The sequence below is a fragment of the Neophocaena asiaeorientalis genome, unplaced genomic scaffold, assembly GCF_003031525.2.
Source record: "Neophocaena asiaeorientalis asiaeorientalis breed wild unplaced genomic scaffold, Neophocaena_asiaeorientalis_V1.1 scaffold550, whole genome shotgun sequence".
Taxonomy (NCBI): domain Eukaryota; kingdom Metazoa; phylum Chordata; class Mammalia; order Artiodactyla; family Phocoenidae; genus Neophocaena; species Neophocaena asiaeorientalis.
In genome coordinates this window covers 1,280,854-1,303,925 of record NW_020173396.1, presented here as the reverse complement: position 1 = coordinate 1,303,925, position 23,072 = coordinate 1,280,854, and the positions used below count along the sequence as shown (strand labels likewise).

Sequence of the window (23,072 nt, the reverse complement as noted above, 5' to 3'; positions counted from 1 at the left end):
AAATGGTCAGTCTTCTAAGTTTAAAAGACTGCATTATTTCTGATGAAGACTTTATTGAACTGAAAGAAAAACAGCCTTGAAAGCCCCTTCCACCCCCTGCTGGTTTTAGTTGTTTCTGGTCAGGGTAAGAGCTGAATTCTCTCACAAGATATAAAGAATTGGTGACCCACATGCTTCAACCATTATTTATCTTTCAGTTCTTAAGTTCTTGAACCATCTGTCACTCAGCACAAAACTGTACTGAAAATGACTTAGAAGAGATCAATGGGTTTCAGGTGGTGGCCTGAGAAAGCAAAACTGCTACTTGCTTCTAATCAGTCTTCTCTCCCATCTACACATTGAGCAAACCCACCTCCCCATGGTCAGACAAGTCTCCTGGAACAGGAACAAGTAGTACACATATTCATATGTTCGAGGCGCTCAAAGGGGCAGAACTTCAAACTGGTGAAACATCCCTGGCCTTTGTACAAGTTGTTTCTCCATCAACATTATATATTCTCTGGAACCTAAGACCTTGCAGTGGTTGTGAGGGACAGTGCCTTTGTGTTTTCTCCCCTATTTAAGTCTTTGCAAAAGTTTCCCTTTTCTTCTGTTACCAATCACAGGTATCTTAAAAATGCTATTAAGATAATAAAATATACTAATTCATAACAAAATTAAGCCCTTTATGGTGGTTTCTGTTTGACTTGAAAATATGACAGGTTTAAAGGAAATACAGCTGAGACACATCATAATCCCACAATATTTGCATTTTACCACTAACAGATCTGTGTGTCAGTAAATATAATTACCCAGATCGACTGGAGTACATTATTTAAAAACTGGTGTATTTTCTTCCTCCTGAAACACCTTTCTTCTTCCTGTCTATGGTTTCTGTATAGTTTATCCATAATATATCGCAGTCTTATGATTTTAGGGTATAAAGGTGAGGATGAAGTAGACAGTATCCTCATCTTATTGCTAAGTAAACCAGGGTCAGAAATGTTAAGAGACTTGCCTAAGATTATCCACTGATTAAATTGCAGATTCAGAACAAAAAAACCGAATTTCTGATCACAGGCCATGTTATTTCTCTTTATTTTTTTCTATTAGACTAAACTTTTTGAAACATTTGCTTTGTGAACATTTGAATTCCGTAATGAAACACGTAATTTGATTTAATAATTAGAAATCCAACACATAACTCCTTAGAATGAACATAAGCTAGGGGGGAAAACAAGAGTGGAAATGTCCATTTAAAAAAGATTACAAAAGATAGAAATACAAAAAACAATTAAATTGGGGACCTCATGTGGGCATTTCAAAGGCCAATACACTATAAGTAATAGATTTGGTAGCAATCATTTCAGGCCTGTACTCTCAGAGTAGGTCAGCAATCTTTAGTCGGGCAAATGAAACTATCAAAGCGTAAGTTACTTTGACTGTACTTCAGTCACACTATTCCTTAACTCCCTTTTTCTTTTAAAAGAAATAAATGTCTTTAACACATACTGTGAGTTAAACTTTATAAGAAACTACTAAACTGTTTTTCAAAGTAATCCTGTCTTTTTACATTCCCACCAGTAATGTAAGAGAGTTTGGGTTGCTCTGTACCTCATCAACACTTGGAATTGTCTTTTTGCTTTTATTCAGTCTAAGGAGTATGTGCTATTATCTCACTGTGACTTTAATTTACAATTCTTTGGTGATTAATGACATCAAACACCTCTTCGTGTTCTTAACAGTCATTTGAAAAAAATTCTTTTGTAAAATATCTGTTCAAAACTTTTCTTCATTTATCAATTGGATTATTTGTCTTACTGAGTTGTAAAGAGTCCTTTATATATTCTTGATACAAGTTATTTGTCAAGATAATGTATTAAAAATTTTTTCTCCACAGTCTGTTGCTTACTTTTTCATTCCCTTAACAAGGTCTTTTGATAGGGAGAAGCTTGCAATTTTGATGAGTCCAACTTAACAGTTTTCTTTATAGTAGTGCTTTTTTATGTCCTAAGAACTATTTGCTTATCTAAAGAGTGCCAAGATTTCTCCTATGTTTTCTTCTGGGAATTTTATAGTTCTAGTTTTTAATATTTAATTCTATGATTAATTTCAAGTTGTTGCTTTTTTGTGTGGTGTAAGTGTTGAAATTCATATTTTTTCATACAAACATGCAATTTTTCCCAGCATCCTTTTTAGAAATCACTGTTCTTTCCCAGTTGAATTACTTCAGTGTTTTTGTCAGAAATCAAATGAACAATTGACATGAACAATCAAATGAACAAATGCATATCTAATTGTGGATCCTCTATTCTAACACTTGGAACTACATGACTATATTATTTGCTTTCTGCTTGTCCCACCTTTATTCCTTTTAACGTTTATTTTGGTCTTCTTTAGATTAACTGAGTATTTTTCAGTATTACATTTTATCTTTGCTAATGGCCTATTAGATATAACTCTATTTATTTTAGTAGTTGTTCCAAGGTTTACATCTTATGATGAGTATCTTTAACTCATCACAGTTTACTTTTTTACTATTATACCACTTTTACATCTAATCTAAGAACCTTACACAAGTATATTTCTATTTACTCTCTCCTGTTCTTTATGCTAGTGTTGTCGTGTAATTTCTACTAATGTTATAAACCCCACAATCTATTGGGGTTTTTTTGTTTTGTTTTAGTCAGTTACAGTTTAAAGAAGCTAAAAATGAGAAGAAAGTCTTTCATATTTGTCCATCTATCTACTATTTCTGGTACTCTTCTTTTACTTGTATAGATCTAGGTTTCTGACGGATATCATTTTCTTTCTACCTGAAGTATCAATACTTCCTTTAACATTTCATGTACTACAAATTTTCTGCCATCAATGTATTTTATTTGCATGAAAAAAGGGCTTTGTCTTCATATCTGATATATTCTTCATCAGACATAGAATTTTGGGTTCAGAGATTTTTTTTGTTGTCTTTCGTTTTCCTTTTTCACTCAGCACTTTGAAGACATTATTCTATTTTGTGGCTTGCATTGTTTCTGATGATAAATCAGTATAGGTTTTAAAGTGTATGTTTCCTTTTATATAATGTGTCTTCTTTTTGTTGTTCATTTTAAGATTTTTCTCTTTATCACTACTTTGCAGCAATTTTATTATGATGTGCTTTGTTTTGGTTTCCTTTGTATTTATTCTTCTTGGGGTTTGTTGAGCTTTTGTATCTGATGATGTTTAGTTTTTTATCATATCTGTAAATTTTTCAGCCATTCTCTCTTGGGATATTTTATCTTTTGTCCCCACTATCACCACTTTTTTTCTGGGATTCTTATTATTAGACCTCTTGGTATTATCCCACATATCACTGAAGCTGTATTCTTTGATTTTGTTCTTGTTTGGTTTTTATTTTTTTGACTTCTTTCTCTCTGTGGTTTGGTTTGGACACTTTATATTGTACCTTCAAATTCAAGGATCTTTTCTTCTGCAGTGTATAACTGCTATTAAGACTATCCAGTGAATTTTTTTATTCCAGATATTTTTAATTTCTAGCAATTCCATTTAGTTCCTTTTTATATTTTGTATATCTCTCCTCATTTTAAAATCCTTGCACATATGTATGAAGTCTGTTTTAATTTAAACCCTTGTTTGCTCATTCCATCATTTCTATCATTTTTTTTTTCATTTCTATCATTTTTGAGTGTATTTCTATTGGGTGATTTTTCTCCTGATTATGGATCACAGCTTTTTTCTTTTTGTTGTTTTTATGTTATGGAAAAAAATGCCAGATGTTATGAATGTTACATTGTTAAGTGTCTAGATTTTATTTTTGTCCTTTACAGATTTTGTTCTCACTAACAGTTGTGTACTTACAGATTTTCTAATGTTGAAACGGCCTTGCATATCTTGGATAAATCCCACTTGGTCATGGTGTATAATTCTTTTTATGCATCATTAAGTTCAATTGGCTAATATTTTGTTTAGGATTTTTATATCTATGTTCATGAGATATATTGATCTGTAGCTTTCTTTTTTGGTAATGTCTTTGTCTCATTGGTATTCAGGTAATGCTGGCTTCAAAATGAGTTAGGAAGTAGTCCCTCTGTTTCTATGTTCTGAAAGAGATTGAAAGGAATTGGTATAATTTCTTTTTTTAAATGTTTGGTAAAATTTCACCAGTGAACCCACCTGGGCCTGGTGCTTTCTGTTTTGGAAGATTATTAGTTATTGATTAAACTTCTTTTATGGATATAGGCCTATTCAGATTATATATTTCTTTTTTTGTGTGAATTTTGGCAGATTGTGTCTTTCAGGGAATTAGTTCATTTCATTTAGATTATCAAATTTTGGGAGCATAGAGTAGTTCATAGTATTCCTTTACTATCCTTTTAATGTCCATGGGATCTGTAGTGATGTTCCTTCTTTTATTTCTGATATTAATAGTTTGCATGCTCTCTCTTTATTTTAGTTAGCCTGACTAGAGGCTTATTGATTTTATTGATCTTTTCAAAGAACCAGCTTTTAGTTTTGATTTTCTCTATTGATTTCCTGTTTTCAGGTTCATGATTTCTGCTCTAATTCTTATTATTTCTTTTCTTCTGCTTAGCTTGGGTTTCATTTGCTCTTCTTTTTCTAGTTTCCTAAGGGGAAAACTTTGATTCTTGATTTTAGATCTTTCTTCTTTTCTAGTATATGCATTCTGTGCTCTAAATTTCCCTCTAAGCATTTTTGCTACATCTGACAAATTTTACGTTGTGTTTTTATCTTCATTTTGTTCAAAGTATTTTACAGTTTCTCTTGAGGTTTCTACTTTTACCCGTGTATTATCTAAAAGTATGTTGTTCAATATCCACCTGTTTCAGAATTTTCCAGTTACCTTTTTGTTATTGATTTGTAGTGTAATTCCATTGTGGTCTGAGAGCAAACATGGTATACTCTATATTTTTAAAAAATTTGTTAAGGTATGTTTTATGGCCCAGAATGTGGTCTATGTTAATGAATGTTCTATACAAGCTTGAGAAGACTGTGTATTCTGCTGTTGTTGGATGTAGTCCATAGATGTCAATTATACCCAACTGATTGATGGTGGTATTAAGTTCAGTTATGTCCATAATGATTTTCTACTTTCTGGATCTGTACATCTCTGATAGAGGGTGCTAAAGTCTCCAACAATGATAGCAGGTTCATCTAGTTTTCCTTGTAATTCTATCAATTTTTGCTTCACATAGTTTGACACTCTGTTGTCAGGTGCATACACATTAAGGATTGGTATGACTTCTTGGAGAACTGACACCTTTATCATTATGTAATGCCCTCCCTTATCTCTAATAACTTTCCTTATTTTGAAGTCTGCTTTGCCCGAAATTAATGTAACTATTCTTGCTTTCTTTTGGTTAGTGTTAGCACGGTACATGTTTCTCCATCTATTTGCTTTTAATCTATATGTGTCTTCATATCTAAAGTTGACTTCTTACAGACAACATATAGTTGGGTCTTGGTTTTTGGTCCCCACTGATCAATCTCTGTCTTTTAATTGGTGCTTTTAGACCATTGATGTTCAAAGTGATTATTCATATAGTTGGATTAATAGCTACCATATTTGTTACTGTTTTCTATTTGTTGCCCTTGTTCTTTGTTCTTGTTTTTATCTTTCACTGTTTTGTTCTGCCTTTGTTGGTTTTAACTGAACATTTTATATGATTCTATTTTCTCACTTTTTTTAGCATATCAGTTATACTTCTTTTTTAACTTTTTTAATGGTTGCCCTAGAGTTTGCAGTATATATAGAAAGACAGAGTTTGCAACTAAGTCCACTTTCAGATAACACTATACCATTTCACAGATTGTGTGAGTACATTATACTAATGAAATAATCCTAATTTCTCCCTCCCATCCGTGTATCATTTCTGTCATTCATTTCACTATACATAAGCATATATAAGAATGCTATATACATAAGCACACATAATTAAACACATTGCTGGTATTATTATTTTGAACAAACTGTTTTCTGTTAGATTAGTTATGAATAAGAAAAATAAAAGGTTTTATTTTACCTTCACTTATTCCTCTTCAGTGTTCTTCCTTACTTTATGTAGATTTCAGTTTCTGACCTATATTGTTTTCCTGCTACCTAAAGAATTTCTTTTAAAATTTCTTGCAAGTCAGGTTGACCAGCAACAAATTTCTTCAGTTTTTGTTTGTCTTGAGTAAGTCATTATTTCTCTTTCACTTTTGAAGGATAGTCTTGCAGGGTGCAGAATTCTAGGTTGATTTTTTTTTTTCTCTCAACACTTTAAATATTTCATTCTACTGTCTTCTTGCTTGTATGGTTTCTAAGAAGTTAAATGTAATTCTTATCTTTCTTCCTCTATAGGTAAGGTGTTTCTGTGTTCTGGCTTCTTTCAGGACTTTCTCTTTGATTTTCTGTAATTTGAAAATGATATGCCTAGGTATAGTTTTTTTTGGTTGTTGTTGTTCATTCTTTGTTTGTTTGTTTGTTTGTTTTTTAGCATTTATTCTGCTTGGTGTTCTCTGAACTTCCTGGATCTGTAGTTCGGTGTTTGACATTAATTTAGGGAAAATGCTCAGTTATTATTGTTTCAATATTTCTTCTGTCCCTTCTGTCTTCTCCTTGTATTCCCTTTACAAGTACGTTACACCTTTATAGTTGTCCCATACTCCTTGGATATTCTCTTCTGGTTGTGGGGTTTGTTTTTTTTTCAGTCTTTGTTCTCTTTGCTTTTCAGTTTTAGAAGTTCCTACTGAGACATCCTCAAGCTCAGAGATTCTTTCCTCAGCCATTCCCCTTCTACTAATAAGCCCAGAAAAGACATTCTTCATTTGTTACAGTGTTTTTGATTGCTAGTGTTTCTTTCTGTTTCTTTCTCAGTATCCATCTCTCTACTTACATTGCCCATTTGTTCTTGCATGCTATCTACTTTATTCATTAGAGTCCTTTACATATTAATCACAGCTGTTTTAAACTCCCAGTCTGACAATTCTAATGTCTTTGCCATGTCTGTTTCTGATGCTTGCTCTGTTTTTTCAAATTGTATTTTTTGACTTTTAGTTTGTCTTGTAATTGTTTTCTTGAAAGCTGGACATGATGTTCTGAGTAAAAAGAATTGCTGTAAATAGGCCTTTACTAAGTGGTGGAGAGGTATAAAGGAGGGGACACATTTTATAGGTCTATGTTTAGATCTCAGTCTTTTAGTGAGCCTATGCCTCTGTGGTGTACTTAACAAGCATTTCAGTTTTTTTCTTACCCTTTCCTTAGGTCTGAGAGTATGGTTAGAGTGGGCTGGAGCTGAGTATTTCTCCTGTCCTAGGACATTTAGGCTCTGAGAATATGCCTAGTGAGTTAGGCTCTGTTTTAGTAGTGTCTCCTAAGGGCGGGCCTTAAGAAAAACAGGGTGTGCTGGAATATTTCCAGATGTTTCTTTTTCCCTCCTCTTGCTGGAAGCACTAGAGGATTTTTCTCTGATATCTACTGTGGAAACCTAGTCAAGTTCCTGGAGGTAAAACTCACAGAGTGTAACAGCTCCCCCATGAGAGGGTATCCCTAGAGTTTTAACTCTCAGACTTGTCTACACTGAGCCTCCAGCAATTGATCAGTTACAGTGGAGATTTTCCTACATTGGTTCTGGTTCCCAGGATAGTTTCTGCTTGTGAGTCTCTACTCCAGTAAGCTGTGCCTTGCTGTATTTGCCTGTCTGTCTTTCCAGTCTGGGGGGCTGTGGTTTGCCTTGTGTCCTCACCTCTTTTACAGATCCAGGAAGAGTCGTTGATTTTTTTTATCTGTTCAGTTTTTTACTTGCTGTTAGAATAAAGTAGATACATCCAAGCTCATTGTATGCAGAGCCAGAAACCAGAATACCCTGCCACTTTCTTTTCTCTGTTCTCCATTTCTTCTTTCTTATCTCGACCATAGGCATCTGTGGGTATTGATTAATCTTCCCTATAGTAGTATCTAGTGCTCAAGATGTTTCAGAATCCTGCATCAAGAGAACACTGGGAACCGCAACACTGTACAATTGTAATTTTTCCAGAAAACTCTTATCTTAGGTAATAATAATAATAGCAAATACTTACATAAGTGTCTACTATATGGTAGTTACTTTACACAAATTAATTCATGTAATTTTAAAATAATTCTTTGAGATAAGTCTATTATTTTATCATTTTCAATTCCTTGATTTTATTTTTAAAAGGAATAAACATACCCTTTTAACAAAAGGAAATAGAGGAATTCTTGGCTTTCTAGAATTTTTAGATATCTGAGATGCATTTAATCCATGACTCCAAAGAGTTCAACCCAAATGAATGTTAATTACTGATACAGGAAGAAGGCTTCTTTATGTCCTTCAATGAATTAAAGTCTTGAAACATCATTAAAAAGACAGCTACACCGTCCACCATTCATATAAAGAGCAACAAGTTTACCTACCTGATGATTATGTCATGCTAAAAAATAAAACTCTCAACATTTGATATCACCAAGATCCTCTTCACCATGATGTTTGTTTTTTTTTAATTGAGGTATAGTTGATGTACAATATTATACAAGGTTCAGGTGTACAGCATAGTGATTCACAGTTTTTAAAGGTTATATTCCATTTATGGTTATTATAAAATATTGGCTATCTTCCCTGTGTTGTACAATATATCCTTGTACCTTATTTATCTTATACATAGTAGTTTGTACCTCTTTGGGCATCCTTGTCTTGTTCCTGATCTTAGAGAAAGTGCTTTCAGCTTTTCATCGTTGAGTATGATGTTAGCTGTAGGTTTTTCATACATGGTTTTTATTATGTTGAGGTATGTTCCCTCTATGCCTGCTTTCTGGAGAGTTTTTATCATAAATGGATATTGACTTTTATCAAAAGCTTTTTCTGCATCTTTTAAGATGATCATATGGTTTTTATTCTTTGATTTATTAATGTGGTATATCACATTGATTGATTTGCAGATATTGAAAAATTCTTGCATCCCTGGGATAAATCCCACTTGATATGGTATATGATCCTTTTAATGTATTGTTGGATTCAGTTTGCTAACATTTTGTTCAGGGTTTTTGCATCTATGTCCATCAGTGATATTGGCCTGTAATTTTCTTTTTTTGTGATATCTTTGTCTAGTTTTGGTATCATGGTGATGCTGGCCTTGTAGAATGAGTTTGGAAGTTTTCTCTCCTCTAGAATTTTTTGGAATAGTTTGAGAAGGATAAATATCTGGTAGAATTCACCTGTGAAGCCATCTGTTCCTGGACTTTTGTTTGTTGGGAGTTTTTTTAAATTACTGATTCAATATCATTACTGGTAATTGGTCTGTTCATATTTTCTATTTCTTCCTGGTTCAGTCTTGGGATATTGTACATATCTGGTAATTTGTTCATTTCTTCTAGGTTGTCCATTTTATTGGCATATAGTTGTAGTCTCTTATGATCTTTTGTATTTCTGTGGTGTCAGACATAACTTCTTTTTCATTTCTGATTTTATTGATTTGGACCCTCTCTTGTTTTCTTGTTGAGTCTGGCTAAAGGGTTTGTCAATTTTGTTTATATTTTCAAAAAATCAGCTCTTAGTTTCAGCACTATGGTGGTTTTAACAATGGGTTGTCATTTGAGAAATATCACCTTGAAATTTGAGGGCAGAAAAAATCATATAGGTGCTCTTCTCTATTGATTCAAGTGATGGTCCCTGGACTTCCCAGTCATTTTAAAAAAACAAACAAAAACTTTTATTGCATTTATCACACAAGTAATACATAATCATTGCAGGTAATACTTATTATTGGAAAGAAGGGAAGGAAGAAAGGGAGAAAGAAAGGAGGGAGGGAGGGAGAAAAAGTAAAAGGTGAAGAAGGAAAGGAAGAGGACAATCACCTGAAATCTCATTAGTCATTGATAATCACTATTAACCTTTTAGAGTACATCTTTTAATTCTTTTATATATGTATGTAGATATGTTTTTGTTTTTTTGTTTTTTTGTATTTTTTTTGCAGTACGTGGGCCTCTCACTGTCGTGGCCTCTTCCGTTGCGGAGCACAGGCTCCGGACGCACAGACTCAGTGGCCACGGCTCACGGGCCCAGCCACTCCACGGCATGTGGGATCCTCCCGGACCGGTATCTCATACTCTTTTCTAACCTGCTCTTTTTTTTTAAGGGTGAGCTTTTTATTTTAATGTTTTTACTTTAGATTCATCCCACTTTTTTTGTTTTTTAATATCTTTTTTGGAGTATAATTGCATTACAATATTGTGTTAGTTTCTGCTGTACAACAAAGTGAATCAGCTATAAATATACATATATTGCCATATCCCCTCCCTCTTGAGCTGCCCTCCCACCCTCCCTATCCCACCCCTCCAGGTTGTCACAAAGCATCAAGCTGATCTCCCTGTGTTATGCAACAGCTTCCCACTAGCCATCCATTTTACATTTGGTAGTATATATATGTCAGTGCTACTCTCTTATTTCGTCCCAGCTTCCCCTTCCCCCTCCTGTGTCCTCAAGTACATTCTCTATGTGTGCATCTTTATTCCTGCCCTGCCACTAGGTTCATCAGTCCCTTTTTTTAAAAATTCCATATATGTATGTTAGCATATGGTATTTGATTTTCTCTTTCTGACTTAGTTCACTCTGTATGACAGACTCTAGGTCCATACACCTCATTACAAATAACTCAATTTTGTTCCTTTTTATGGCTGAGTAATATTCCATTGTATATATGTGCCACATCTTCTTTATCCATTCATTTGTTAATGGACATTTAGGTTGCTTCCATATCCTGGCTATTGTAAGTGGTGCTGCAGTGAACATTGGGGTACATGTGTATATTTGAATTATGGCTTTCTCAGAGTATATGTCCAGTAGTAGGATTGCTGAGTTTTGTGGTAGTTCTATTTTTAGTTTTTTGAGGAACCTCCATACTGTTCTCCATAGTGGCTGTATCAATTTATATTCCCATCAACAGTGCAGGAGGGGTCCCTTTTCTCCACACCTTCTCCAGCATTTATTGTTTCTAGATTTGTTGATGATGGCCATTCTGACTGGTGTGAGGTGATATCTCATTGTTAACCTGCTTTTTTTTTTTTTAACTAATCAGTAAATGGCTTTACTGTGAAGATGGATATACCTAAACTAATTAAACAAATCCCCAGTTATTGGACATTTGTATTATTTCCCAATTTTTCTGTATATTATTTATATAATCATAATTAGTTTCTTAGGATAAAGTTCCAGAGAAGGAATAAATGTGTTAAAAGGTAAGTAAAGTGTTAAAGCTTTTACTATTATTGTCAAGTTGTCATCTAAGAAGGTCATACAATTTATATATCCACCAGTAGAGTCCCCAACGTACCAGCAAATGCTGGTATTCACTGTTATTTTAACTACCATTCCCTTTATTACCAAGCAGTAACTTTTTTTTTTCAAATGTCTATGGACTGTTTATCAATTACATGATTTCTAGGCTAAAAGCAGCCTTCTTTTCCTCTAGCTTTAAACTAGATTATTGAGAAGCTGAATTCCCAGCTGAACAGGGCACAGAATACTTCCAGATTCTGCTAACTGTAATATGCTGTCTGATTTTAAAGTCTCAACGTGCATGGAGTCTGAGGTAGAGGTCATCCGATGCCTGAGACTGGCACTGACTGACGCCGTCAAGGACATTGTGCAGCAGATAATATCTGTGCTGAGCTCTTGGAGAAACTGTGAAACAAGCCTAAACAAGCACAGTGTTCTTGAATGTCTGCGTGAGAGCATTCCAAGAGAATGGAATTATACTCCAAAAGAAACCAAAAGGAAAGAATCAAGCAAAGGTACATTTGTTTTTCTTTAAGAACACATCCCTGAAGAAGCACATTTTCTAGGTTATGAGAACAAGTAAAATTCTAAAAATTATAAAATGTGTAAACTGTATTAGTCTCCTTTCCACCATGTATATTTTGGGTTCCTAATTTTTGTTACTGTGAGCCATATGATCAAAAAAAAAAAAAAAACCTAGAGATGAAAATGACTCAAATGGTTATCTTCTTTATTTAACTACCAGTTCAAAATTTTTTGTGATATTTTGTGTTCATGTTAGTATTCACAGATTAGTCACATGAATTTGACTAATTTCCCTTAAATCTATTGAGTAATCTAAAATTCATCCTCTCAGGAAGATTGCTTTGATATTCAGTTTAATTATTCTTTTTTTGAAGTTTTTCTTCCACAACTACCAATTATTACTTTCTTTCCTCTTGTTAATACACCTACATATGTAGCTTTTAGGTCAAAAAGAGCACCCCATTTAGTAGCTACACATATTTTTCTGACAGGGTATTTTCCCCCCAATATCTATGGTTCTGGATTCAGTGCATTGTTCCTCTTCAGGGCAATGCATCTATCAAGTGTATTTAAGGATTATCAGTTACCTGTATTATTCATTTATTTTATTAATCAAGTACTTTCTTCTTAAATGGTTTCTTCCTACCTAGATGTTTCTACTTTTCAAGAATTTCACAAGATTCCTTTGAATGTATCTTATCTGTTTGTATTCATGAATCTTCTTTAGGATTTTTAAAATAAAACTTTTCCCTTTTATTTTCATCTTTAAAGATGAATTTTTTTTCACTAACTGTAAGGAAACTTTCAACAGTAAAATATTCCAGCTGAACCTGCTAAAGTCAATTGAGGAAAGTAGCATTTCTTTCATTCTTCTCCATGGAGATCCTAAATAAGGTGGCTCTTATCCAGCAACCTTATATACAGACTCAAATCAATTATCCATCAGTGACCTTTCATAGTAATGCTTTAATTCTGTCCAAGCCCTATTAAACTGCCTTTGATTGAAAGCCATTTAATTGAAATTGGAAAATGTCAGATTTTCATTACTTAAGTTCTTCCTCACCTGAGTTGTTGCCACCTCTCCTTTCTAGCTTTGAGATATTCCATAGATTTTGAGCAATACAGGAAGCATGATCTATAGTTTATGTATCATGTCATATGAGTAGCACTGTTTTGCTTGCGGCTTTCAAGTTGGTCTATTCATGAACAATTTTTTTTTTTTTCCTACAAGCATTTTGGAACTCTTCCATAACGTTTCAAAGAGCCTCTGGTTCCAAAAAATGCTTACTTTGTAGATACTAGTTCTTGTGGTTTTCCTTACTAAATAATATTTTTTCATAAAATTATCACTAAGAGTAGAAGTACAACACTTAGACAGCCATGAAGGAGTGCCAGATCACATAAATATATAAAAGAAAGTGGTGGAGGAAAGTGACCGTATAAAGCATTTTGTGCATTCCAGGTGGATGTGACAATAGGAGAATACCATTGTTCTTCATTCCTATCTTTTAAACTGACAGTGCTCAACCTTTATTTTCACTACAGTGTATAAGGTAGATAATATGTACATGTCAGACACTAAGTCACTTATTCATTCAATTGATACCTACTAAGTCAGTTACTACTACATACCAGGTACTGGGGTTGGTCCAGGAATAAACTGTAAATAAGATATCCCCTCTTGGTGCTTGAAGACTAGTATAAATGTTTACAAATGGGTGCAAACACCTCAGAGGTTGTACAGGGGTTGAGAAGAAAGAAAGCAAAACTACTGAAATTTCATATGGGGTGTCACTGGAACTCTCCCTTGTCTGTGAGTGAGCCAGTCGTGTGCTGGGGACAGTATTGTTGGGAAGGGCATGAACAGGGTAACCTTACTCCTCATTAGCTTTCAGCGTTCAGTAATCAATTAAGGTTGTCCTTTGTATTTCAGAATTTAGTTTTAACAAAATTAATCCTCACAAAACACACAAGTGGCTTTAACATATTCCTGTAAATCAACAAATCAACTGCTGTTTAAAACTATTACTGGGAATCCAAGGGAGAGCAAACAATGACAAAGTAAAAAAGCTCACACTTGGGAATATTTCTAACATGAGCTGTTTCTCAGCCATATTATAAGGTAGAACATTGATACAATGATCAGATTTGGCCAAAAATAAAATAAAATAAAAAAATAAAAATGGGAAATGTGTGGGAAAACCATTTGAACCATGGCTTCCCATACATTGTTGTTAAACACGAATCCCTCCTAAATGAGTATTGTGCCTTGAGATAGTTAGGGATATTTAGCTAGAGCTAGTTTGAAGTCATCTTGATTAGCCAGAGATTTCAAGACTAAGCATCCAAAACATGAAGATAAACCTCAGTAATCATTTTTAGCAATGTTTTAAGTCAATTGATATTTAATTCAGTACTTTGCACAATTCATCTAAATAATGAAGTGTTTAGAGGCCTTTTTTTTTTTTTGAGGATTCTAACTTAATAAAAGACAAATAGTCACTAGCTTAAAGAAAAAATTATCCTTCCTGACACAGTGAAAATAACGGAACATGGAAAACACTATGGTGACAAACTAAAATGTATTTCTTTATTTTTTGTCAGCAAATACATAGAAAACGCTGAAGATTTGAAGAAATAAATAGTACAATAAATTATACAGTGTAAGAGATTTACCAAAGAACTGAATGGAAGTTTAGATGTTTCTGATATAGCTCAGCTTAGGTATTTGCTCCCGAAGCAAATACACAAAGAATTTGCTCCCTAAGAGCAAATACACAACTAGTTGTTTTGTTTCTTCGACAACAATTAAAGGAAAGATATACCAGAAAATATGTTTTCTTACCAATAAATAACTTTTTAAATAAAAAGAATACTTTATGGGGAAACTCTGGAGTAATTGTTTTAACTAAAACAATGGATTCTGGAGAAGAAACAGAGGTAACACCACAAGGAAAATGTATTCAAGGCACCATTCACATGTGGATTGTTGAGAAAGAAACTGATGGCAGAAATACACAGAGTGTTATCAGAAGTTCTTGAGATATTTTATTTTATAAAAACCAGAAATATTCATTTTATAAAAACCAGTATCACCCATAAAAATGGCATAGCTGCACACTTAAAAAGTTAGAATTTTTTAACATGGTTCAAATATTCCAAATAAGAGTTTTGGTTATTTTTGAACACTTCTTAAAAATACGAAAATGAAATATATTTCAATTTATTTGCAAGAACAACTGATTAACATAATGATGATGAATATTTATTATTCAAATTTCAACAACAACCTTTGCCTATTTGGTGGTTGAGATTGAAAAATGAGTGCCATAATTTCACAAGTTCCATGTGGGTCTACATATATAGTCCATGTCATGGCTTTTTCACCTATGACATCCATTAAAATCAAGTATTGAAACAACCTAATTTATAACCTGACATTTGAATCAATGTATCATGAACTGTTAAAGTCCAGATTTTTAAAATAATAAAGCATATTAAATCACATTATCCTCACTCAATAATGTATTATTGACATTTTATACCACTAATAAAAAACATTTTTAAAGTTAATTTTAATACATTATTTGTCTTTACCTATTTCATTGTAAATTTCCTTTCTGTATGTTTTATAATCACCCAAATATATTATTACAATCAGTAGTCCATGCATAGGAAAGAAGAAATGATAAATATATAAATATACCTCTCACATTGCATTCATTCTGAGACATACATTTTTTCACACTTTATCAGCTCTGAAATTGGGATGGCTCTTACAATATATTATATATATGTGAGTTAGAAGTCAACTTATTTAAATAAAGATAGAAAAATGAGTGTGTGGCATTTTAAAAAGATCCTTCCCTGGTGTGTTGTTAACATCACCATAGACTCAGAGACCCTGTGATTAGTAGAATGGATTTGTCATCAGCCTAAAGGTTCTGATTGGAATTTGCCTTAAGCTTTAATAAAGTAGTTAGGGATTTCAGTACCTGCAATTCTCAGATTTTATAAATATCAGTAGAAGTACAGTTGTGAAGAGAATTGCTAATCTTCACCTGGTATCTGCTTATATTATTGTCAAATGTTTACTCACTATGTTCAGTTAAGCCCTCTTTAGGGTAAACAGAATATAAGATATAATCTTTTAAGTCAAATACCTGACAGCAGATTAGGAAATATGAGACACAAACACATAAAAACAATAAAACATTTAAGATACTTTAAGAACACTGAGAAGAGTGGTTTCTTAATTTGCTTTATCTATATTTTAAGCCTCATCTAAACATTTATTTGAATAAAAAGAAAACATTTACTGAGCAACTATTTTTTACCAAGTATTGAATTAGGTGCTTTCATATTTATTATTTTATTTAATACAAAAGTCTTATGAGATCATTCAAATATATTTTGGACCCAATTTTTACAAATGTATAGAGACTGATCCAGTTAATTTTGAAAATGATTCTTAAGTTATCATGAATTTCTGAGGAGTCACTAGACTAGACCTATGTTTTCCAAGAGCGTTGTACTTTTATAGAGCAGAGTGACCTCTTTAAATGTCACAAATATCTTGAAAAATCTTTCACAGTGTTAAATTATTTTTGTTCAGTAAAAACAGTAAAAAATGTTTTTCTGAAGAACTTAAAGCTATCCTCTTTAGACTTCTCGCTCCGTTCCAGTGTTCAAATTCAATTATGTACATAGTGGATTAAAACACTTGTGTCTGGCTTTGTGGGATACTCAAGGAGTGAGGAGATTTTCTTCCATGCTCTTGAGGAGCTTTTAGTCTCCTTGTAAAGACAACTCATGAATATGAGGACACGGGGAGGGGGAAGGGTAAACTGGGACGAAGTGAGAGAGTGGCATGGGCTTATGTATACTATGTAAAATAGATAGCTAGTGGGAAGCAGCCATGTAGTACAGAGAGATCAGCTCGGTGTTTTGTGACCACCTAGAGGGTGGGATAGGGACGGTGGGAGGGAGAGGCAAGAGGGAGGAGATATGGGGATATATGTATAGCTGATTCACTTTGTGATAAAGCAGAAACTAACATACCATTGTAAAGCAATTATACTCCAATAAAGCTGTTAAAAAAAATAAGAATATAACGTAAACAGTAATAGATGATAATACAAAAGAGAGTGCAACATGGCACATTATGGAAGTGATTACCAACATAGTCATATGGATAATATGTTCAAACAAATTCATAGGAGGCAAGGACTTTGAACCAAGAATTGAAGATTATGAGTGACCCATGAAGAGGAAGGGCATCCTATGTGAGAATAATGAGATATTCAGAAGGCTAAAAGCAAAGAGGATAAAATAAAGGTTCATAGAATGGCTGAGACTGGACTGTGGAGTGTTTTGTCAGCAACGCTCTGCAGACTGATCTCGTAACGGTGGAAAACTGTTAAAAGCTAAAAGAATTGTAGCAGAGAAATTAGGTAATCTGGCTTTACAGCTGGGCATGGTCTGGAGCAGGGAGATGAGAGTCCTATAATAGTCCAGATACCACTTGTGAGGGAGGGCTTGAATAGGTAGTAGCCGTGGTCACAGTGAGGCAAAATTGGGTGTCAGATGAGGGAGTAGGAAGATATATCAGTGCAGTCCCCGGTGTGGGATGAAGGATCAACAGGAATGTTTACAAGATTGAAAAGGAAGGAAGGACAGAAGAAGAGAAAGAAGGAAGAGAGGATGGGAGGGAGGGTCAGGAGGGCCAACATAGTTTGGGAGGAAAACAGTGAATTTTGTTTTAGCTATGGTTTGCGTTAATGATGACTAGGACAGAGAAGTGGAATGCCCATCGGGGAGCTGAAGTCGTAGGACTGTTACCCTGGAGAAAGGCCAAGACTGAAGATTCTAGAATCATCTGGAAGAGTGGTTCTCAACTAGGAAGATGGGGACATTTGGCAATGCTTTAGAGACATTTTTGTTTGTCATAATTGATGAGGATGCCACTGGCATCTAGTGAGTGTAGGACAGAGATGCCACTAAAACATCCTACAATGCACAGGTCGGCTCCTTACAATAAAGAATTCTCCAGCCCCAAATGTCAATAGTGCCAAAGTTGAGAAACCCTCATCTAGAGAGGGAAGATCAGTAAATCCTTCAGAGAAATAATACCAAGTAAGGGAGAGTAGAATCTACAGTCAACAGGCCAAGGACTTAGCAAATACATTTAAGAGGTGTTAGTAGAAGTGGAACTAGCATGGGACACAAAGAAGCAGAATAATAGAGGTAAACATGAACCAGTTTGTTGACTCATTTATTCAACAAATACTTACTGAACAACTGTTATAGATGAGGTCCTAAGTGCTTGGGCTACAGGAATGCCTTCCTGGAGTTTATATTCTAGTGGATGGAGACAGATAATGAAGATCCTAGCCGCTCCACTGCATGTGGGATCTTCCCGGACCGGGGCACAAACCCACATCCCCCGCATCGGCAGGCGGACTCTCAACCACTGCGCCACCAGGGAAGCCCAGGAGATTATTATTAACTGATGCTAAGTGCTATAATAAAGTCAATAAAATAGGGTCTAATAACAGGGAGGGACTGGGGGCTGGCCTGAGAAGGGCATGAAGGGACTGCTTTACATGGGATGGTGGGGGGAGGCTCTCAGAGGAGGTGACGTTTGGGCTAAGAACTAAAAGAAGAGGAGCCAGTCCCAACAAGAGCTGGAATGATTCTGTCATGGATTCCAGGGGAAGGGGAGAAAGGCTTAAGGAAGTGCCAAAGGCCACAGAGAGGTCCGGCAGGAGTACCTTTGCATTTACTAATTAGGAGGACATTGGACCCTTTAAACCTGAGGTCTTAGTAGATAAAAATATAAGTAATAATTCTGAATTTTCTAATTTTCATTTGTGGGAGGAAAAATTAAGTTTGGGATTTGGGGAATTTTTGGCAGTACTACAGAGGACCCCAGTAGAGTCCTGTCGGAATATGTCAGGAACTTGCTCTTCTCCACAATTTTCTCCACAAAAATTAGACATCACCACACAACACTCAAAGCAACACAGTGATGGAACACAAATGCTAATATTAATCATACCTTTTCTTTCTTTTCTTCCCCAGGCTTCACAAGGCTTGCTGCTCAGGCAGTATCTATTGTAATCAGCAAGTTACCTACGGTGATTGCATGTTTGCCTCCCCCAGTTAAATACTTCTTTTTTCTGGCTGAGAGAAAAATGTCAAAAAACTTTGTTGAATTAAAGAAAGCTGGCCTGCTTGTCTGGAACTTGATTGTAATTATATGTCAGATATTTGAGGATGGAAACACTGTGGAACTTTTAACAGGTGCCTCCCTTGACAGATGGAGTAAAGAGAAACTCGGTTTAATCTGTGTGTGTTTGGAAAGCATCATGGGAGAGCAGACAAGTAGCCCTAATCAAATGACCCAAAAGGTCATACGGAGCATTGAGCAGCAAAAACCCAACTGGATTGAATGCCAATTGTTGAAAGCAAGGAAACTGAGCACCGAATGGTAAAGTGATGTTTTTCTTTCACTGAATTTCATCAAATACATTCACAAAAGCAAAATCACCAATAAACAACCACCACAACCAAATATTGTTGGATAGGCAGCAATGGTCATTTTGCTAGCGTCATGGGAACTTTGATGAATAGAGAAAAAGATAAATATTCCATTAAAAACTGGATTGTTAATGTTCCTTGTCTTATTAGAATTTGAACCCCATTGATACACTGGAACATTATACTTGTTTAGTCACCATCTTAAGGTTTCTGATTAAAAGGGTGGTAGTTAAACCCAGGAGAATTTGGTTTCACTCCTTTTCAGTGTGCAAACAGGTATCTAGTGGATAGCCTGGAGCGTTTCGTAAATGGATTGGCCATGGAGATTAAATTAAGAAGGAATTAATGGATATAAAAGGCTCTTTATTGCTTTCTGTGTACCTGATTGTCAAAAAGGTACACATTTTTCATCTGGTAATGTAAGAATCCCAGAAGGCAACTGGGGCATATCACACTCAAGCTATAAACACACCCAGCTGTTTCTGTATGAAAATGTCAGCCTTCTCATAGGTTTGTCACCAAGAGCTAAGTGATTTGTGGTATTGCGAAGATTTTTAAGGGTCCCTGATGAATTTAAATATGTACATAGAGTCCTACTTAAAAGCAGTCTTCAGTATAGAATTGCATGATATTGATAAGGGAGTTACGGTTCATGTGGTCTACAGTTCACTAAGCCAGCCCCTCCTTTTTCTACACTCTCACACACACGGTCCCCCATTCTTTGAAAATATATTCATATTGCTAGAAGATACTATTATAACTTTCTTCCTGAAACAACTAAAAGTTGTTACTTTTAGTACGTGGTAGTGATAAAGAGCACAGGCTCTGGAATCAGATGGACAAATACAAATCCCTTGTAAGTGGGCCCTCTTGTGCTAGTTACAGAATCTCTCAAAACCTCATTTTTAGTGATGATACTAAGCTGGTAGAGTTGTTTTGAAAAATTAAATAACGTTTGTAAAGTTCTTAACATCGAGCTTAGAACTAGTGAGCATTTGTTATTTATAAACCATTAAAATATGTTGCACTCACTGGTTAGCACTGTGATAACAAATACTCTTCACTGGTTTATATTAATCTGTAAGACTTTATATTGATCCAAATTAATATAAGTAGTCACGTAAGTAATGTAAGAAATGTAAGTAAATCATGATTTTCCTGTTCTTGTCATACGACTCCTAGAAATTTACTTGTGAGCATCCTGTGTGTAGGAATAACAATAGCAGTCAGGAAAATGCTTAGTAACGTTGACAGTGACCTTAATCTTTACATTTGCATTTGATACCAATTTACAGGCTTTAATTCAAAGACTAAAAGACTAAGGCCACGTCATTATCCATAGCAGTGGGTGTAAAAGGGAGAGAAAAAAGCAGAGTAAAAATAGTGGATCTGATTATAAAGTTAAATTTATGATACTGCTGAATTAGGACCCCCTCTATCAATAAGATCAGTTTAAAGTAATGTCTGTAATATACCTGGGGCTACAGGAATCCATAAGAAAAATTTTTCCTTAAAAGTTGATTTTCGTCTAAGTTTCTTATAAACAGCACTAACACATTTGGTTATCTCCTTTAGTAGGAAATTGTCTAGCTAATATTTGGCTGATTAGTTGTAACATGCATCCAAAATAAAGAATTATTGATTTTTAAAAACATTTTGTAGCCCTCAAATATTCTGAATACATATTATGTAATTTGTAATTAACACAGTGCTACCTATGTCTTTCTCAATTTCTCCAATAATATCAAGGTACAAAAATCCAGATTTAAAGTTATTTCATTTATTTGACAAAGAGTTAAATTTGACTTCTTAACTCACTTTAGGTAATCTCTTATGGATTTGGGTGCTATAGGAATGTTTCATCTCGAGTTTGATTTCAAGTTGATTATCTGATATACACACGAACTTCCATCTCTACGCATTTCTCACAGATTGATGATCATTTAGTTCATAGATCTATACCATGAGGAAAATGTATTTTAAACCATGATGTCTGTATACAGGTGGAGGGTTGCCTTTGCTCTTTTTTTTTCAAGTATGAGAATGTAAGCACTTAAAATAGTTCTTCTATTAAAATAAATGAAATCTTAATTCCTCATGAAGATTATCTTGTAACTACACAATATCATTTAGCTAGATTTCTTTCACTTGCACCAGATTTAATTTTGATTTTATGGAAACTGTGAAAATAACCGCAGTGGAAAGGTGGCAGCTGTAAGCATTGCTTGTCTTGCATGCCGCCTGAAAACATTACTATTCATTAAAATAACCTTCACTTTGTAGTAACACTCAAGCTGTAAACAGTCAACTTAGATTCTGGAGAACACACAGGCCAAAAAGTAAAGAAACGTCTGTCTTTGCAAAGTAATTTGTCGAGTTGAAGATTATTGTTTTTCATCATGGTGACCCTGACTTGGCTGGCTGGGTGCATATACAGATTAAGATTAATGCAGTTATTCCTTGGCTAAGGTCTGCCTCTTTCAGGGCACATTCTCCCTAATGACATGATTGATAGGCAGTCCCAAATCCAGAGAGGAACTCATTAATCATAGCATTGACTGAATCCAATCATTTGCTTCACCTGCACAGTGATGGACAGGAAAGGATACAATTCAGGGGCTGACACTGAGACACTCTTTTGTCAGAGGGCCTCAACTTTTTCCATGTCAGCCTCTACAAAACCTGACAAGAAATTTCGCTTGCAGCCTGCATGCAGCTTCAAAAAGATATTTACAAACTTTTTTTATTGCAAAAAGGTCTTTTTTGTTTGTTTAAAGATTTACTCTAGCTAATAAATATCTTTAAGAGTAGGATTTGCTTTATTTTTTAGCAAGGCTTATATGATCATAAAGTTCTTTTTTTGGTTTTTTTTTTTAGAGGATGCTTTGAAGCTACATGTGGAAGCAATATAACAGTTAATGTCCAGCAGCTGGGTATCATTTGGTTCAGTCTTCAGGTCAGCAGCGCTGACTCTTAGCAGAATGAATTTTATAATCATGGCAAAATCTCAGTAATAGACTGCAGTATATAGCTGATTACACCACAGTAAATTTCATTTAGTCTGGGAAACAGTGGAAACCCATGCGTTTTCTTAAGAATACATAGACTGCAAAGACTAACGTGATCCTAATAGCACTTGTAAAAAGAAAATTAGTATGGAATATATATGATGTAAGTTGAATATCGTGATTAATTTTACACTGGTACAGCTTGAGAATTTTTTAAAAATTATGTCATCCATTATTACTATGTAATAGTGTTTAAAATCAATAATAAGCATATGCATATATAAAATAAGCAATAAGCATATATAAAAGAAACTTTTCCCACATATAACTTGCACATTCCTGGTGTGGTTATAATAGACCCTTTTCTGGGAAGGATAAGCAGGGTAGTGACTTTTGCTAAGTTATCTGTCACCTAGAAGGAACAGGAGGGGGGCATGTGTTTTTAGAAGGCAACAAGTGTCAAAAGGCCAATTTAAAATACCCAGTGGTCAGCACTCGTGCAGGAAGCACCCAGCCTATATTTAGCATAATAGGCTCCCCCTTTTGATACTTTAATTAGTCTTTAATGTGTTCTGAGACAGGTGTAAAGAGGAATCTGCAAAAGACAGAATACCAAAGCTATTTCTGGCATCAAAGATACTCTTTATCCTCAAAGAGAAAATACAGATTATTTCTTACATGTTTTTAAAAAGAAATGTTTTGTTTTCATACCATGATTATAGCAATT

General features: G+C 34.5%; 1 protein-coding gene across 1 annotated transcript in view; it reads left to right on the top strand.

Moving 5' to 3' along the window:
• KIAA0825 (KIAA0825 ortholog) overlaps positions 1 to 23,072 on the top strand; it is a 394,719-nt gene that overhangs the window by 174,800 nt on the left and 196,847 nt on the right. Inside the window, exons 16-17 of the mRNA XM_024746984.1 lie at positions 11,561 to 11,785; positions 18,879 to 19,287. Coding sequence (XP_024602752.1) covers positions 11,561 to 11,785; positions 18,879 to 19,287 — 634 coding nt within the window. The remainder of the gene's footprint in view (positions 1 to 11,560; positions 11,786 to 18,878; positions 19,288 to 23,072) is intronic.